At 45.7% G+C, this 1671-nt stretch overlaps 1 protein-coding gene across 1 annotated transcript in view; it reads right to left on the bottom strand.

The window, feature by feature from the left end:
* Positions 1–863: 863 nt before the first annotated feature.
* The window catches only part of srxn1 (sulfiredoxin 1 homolog (S. cerevisiae)), a 1041-nt gene continuing 233 nt past the window's right edge, over positions 864–1671 (bottom strand). Inside the window, exons 1-2 of the mRNA XM_012820771.3 lie at positions 1623–1671; positions 864–1309 (exon numbers count right to left, since the gene is read on the bottom strand). The exon at positions 1623–1671 is cut by the window's right edge and continues 233 nt beyond it. Coding sequence (XP_012676225.2) covers positions 1100–1309; positions 1623–1671 — 259 coding nt within the window. The 3' untranslated portion in view covers positions 864–1099. The remainder of the gene's footprint in view (positions 1310–1622) is intronic.

The raw sequence follows: 1671 nt of genomic DNA, 5'->3' as shown, positions 1-1671 counted from the left end.
GGTTACAACTTCTCCTCCAGTCTCTCCCTCTCCTCCTCCTCCTCTAGTCTCACCCTCTCCTCCTCCTGTCTCACCCTCTCCTCCTCCTGTCTCTCCTCCTCTCTCTCCTCCTCCAGTCTCACCCTCTCCTCCTGTCTCTCCTCCTCCAGTCTCACCCTCTCCTCCTCCTCTCCTCCTGTCTCTCCTCCTCCAGTCTCACCCTCTCCTCCTCCTCCTCCTGTCTCTCCCCCAGCCCACCCTCTTAAAAGAGCAACTTTTAAAAGTCTCAGTGGAGCAACATGACATTAATGTCAGGAGACTGAATGTCTGAAGAATATTTGTATTTAGTCTGTGGTTGTATTTTATTATTTAAAATATATAACCATTTATGGAAAATAGTGTTACAATATTTTGCAAACATCTGAAAACGTTGCAGAGCAACATCTCCACCTAGTGGTCAGTTAACTGTACAGCACTGTCAGTTGAAGATATTCTTTTTCCTTTCAGAATCAGAATCAGAATCAGAATAGTATTTATTGCCAAGTAGGTTTACACCTACCTGGAATTTGTTCTGATGTATAGGTGCATACAGTAAACATAAAAACATACAAACACAGAAAGTACTACACATAACATAAAAACACAGTAAGTACTACACAAACACAATAAGTACTACAATACAAAAAGCAGGGCAGGAGTGCAAAAGTGGATGTACAATGTGCAGTGTGCAATGTAGTGTGTGTTAACATAACACAGGCTTGAGGTGTGGGGGCGGGATGAGAGTCCACGTCAGGTGGCCTTGTTACTAAGGCCAACGGCAGCCGGGAAGAAGCTGGTTTTGTGGCGTGAGGTTTTGGTCCTGATGGACCGCAGCCTCCTGCCGGAGGGAAGGACCTCGAAAAGTTTGTGACCCGGGTGTGAGGTAAGATAATAAATACATAAATGTGTAGTAACTCTTTGTGTGTGTGTGTATGCATATGTCCGTGGAATGACTCACTGTCCTCGGGTTGATGTGTGTGTGTGTGTGTGTGTGTGTGTGTGTGTGTAGGCTATAAGTATGCATATGTCCGTGGAGTGACAGACTGTCCTCGGTCTGCAGAGCAAACAGCCACTGTGCGCTTCATTGCAAGTTCGGCGTGGACGCGCCCAGGTACGTGCGCAGGTCGGAAATGTTTGACCGGATTATTTTGGCTGGAATAGTTTCCATATTTAACCTCTGATAGGCGGCGAAACGGTGACATCCTCCAAACGAGTAGAAGTAGTCTCCTCCGCTCTCCCCCTTAATCCACAGCACATCAATGGGGGGAACTGCGCTCATGTCCGGCGTTTCCTGTGAAGGAACACACAAACGTGCATACTTTCCGTAAGTGTTGGACAGCTGGGGTTAAAATGTACCATGCGCTGTCATAGTTCAATTTGCAAGTTAGCCTAAATCAATTTTATTAAGCTTACATGTAGCTATAGCAACTGAAAATAGTGAATGCCCAACTTGCAACCATCATAGCCACTAACGGTAATCGTTGACTTTAAAAAGAAACAATGACTCCTCGCCCATGGAAAGCCATGATAAAAATTCTCTTATGGCCAAATCGGCTTCATTGTTAGAGTAGCTGGGGCTGTCACGGGAAGTCGCCTAAACTTACCTGTATTGTGTTCATGAGACTCTGAACTTTGTTCTCGTCCAACACTGGC

Source organism: Clupea harengus, chromosome 4 (assembly GCF_900700415.2).
Source record: "Clupea harengus chromosome 4, Ch_v2.0.2, whole genome shotgun sequence".
NCBI classification, from domain to species: Eukaryota; Metazoa; Chordata; class Actinopteri; order Clupeiformes; family Clupeidae; genus Clupea; species Clupea harengus.
The sequence above is the reverse complement of the archived record's forward strand: the minus strand, read 5'-3'. Positions and strand labels throughout refer to the sequence as shown.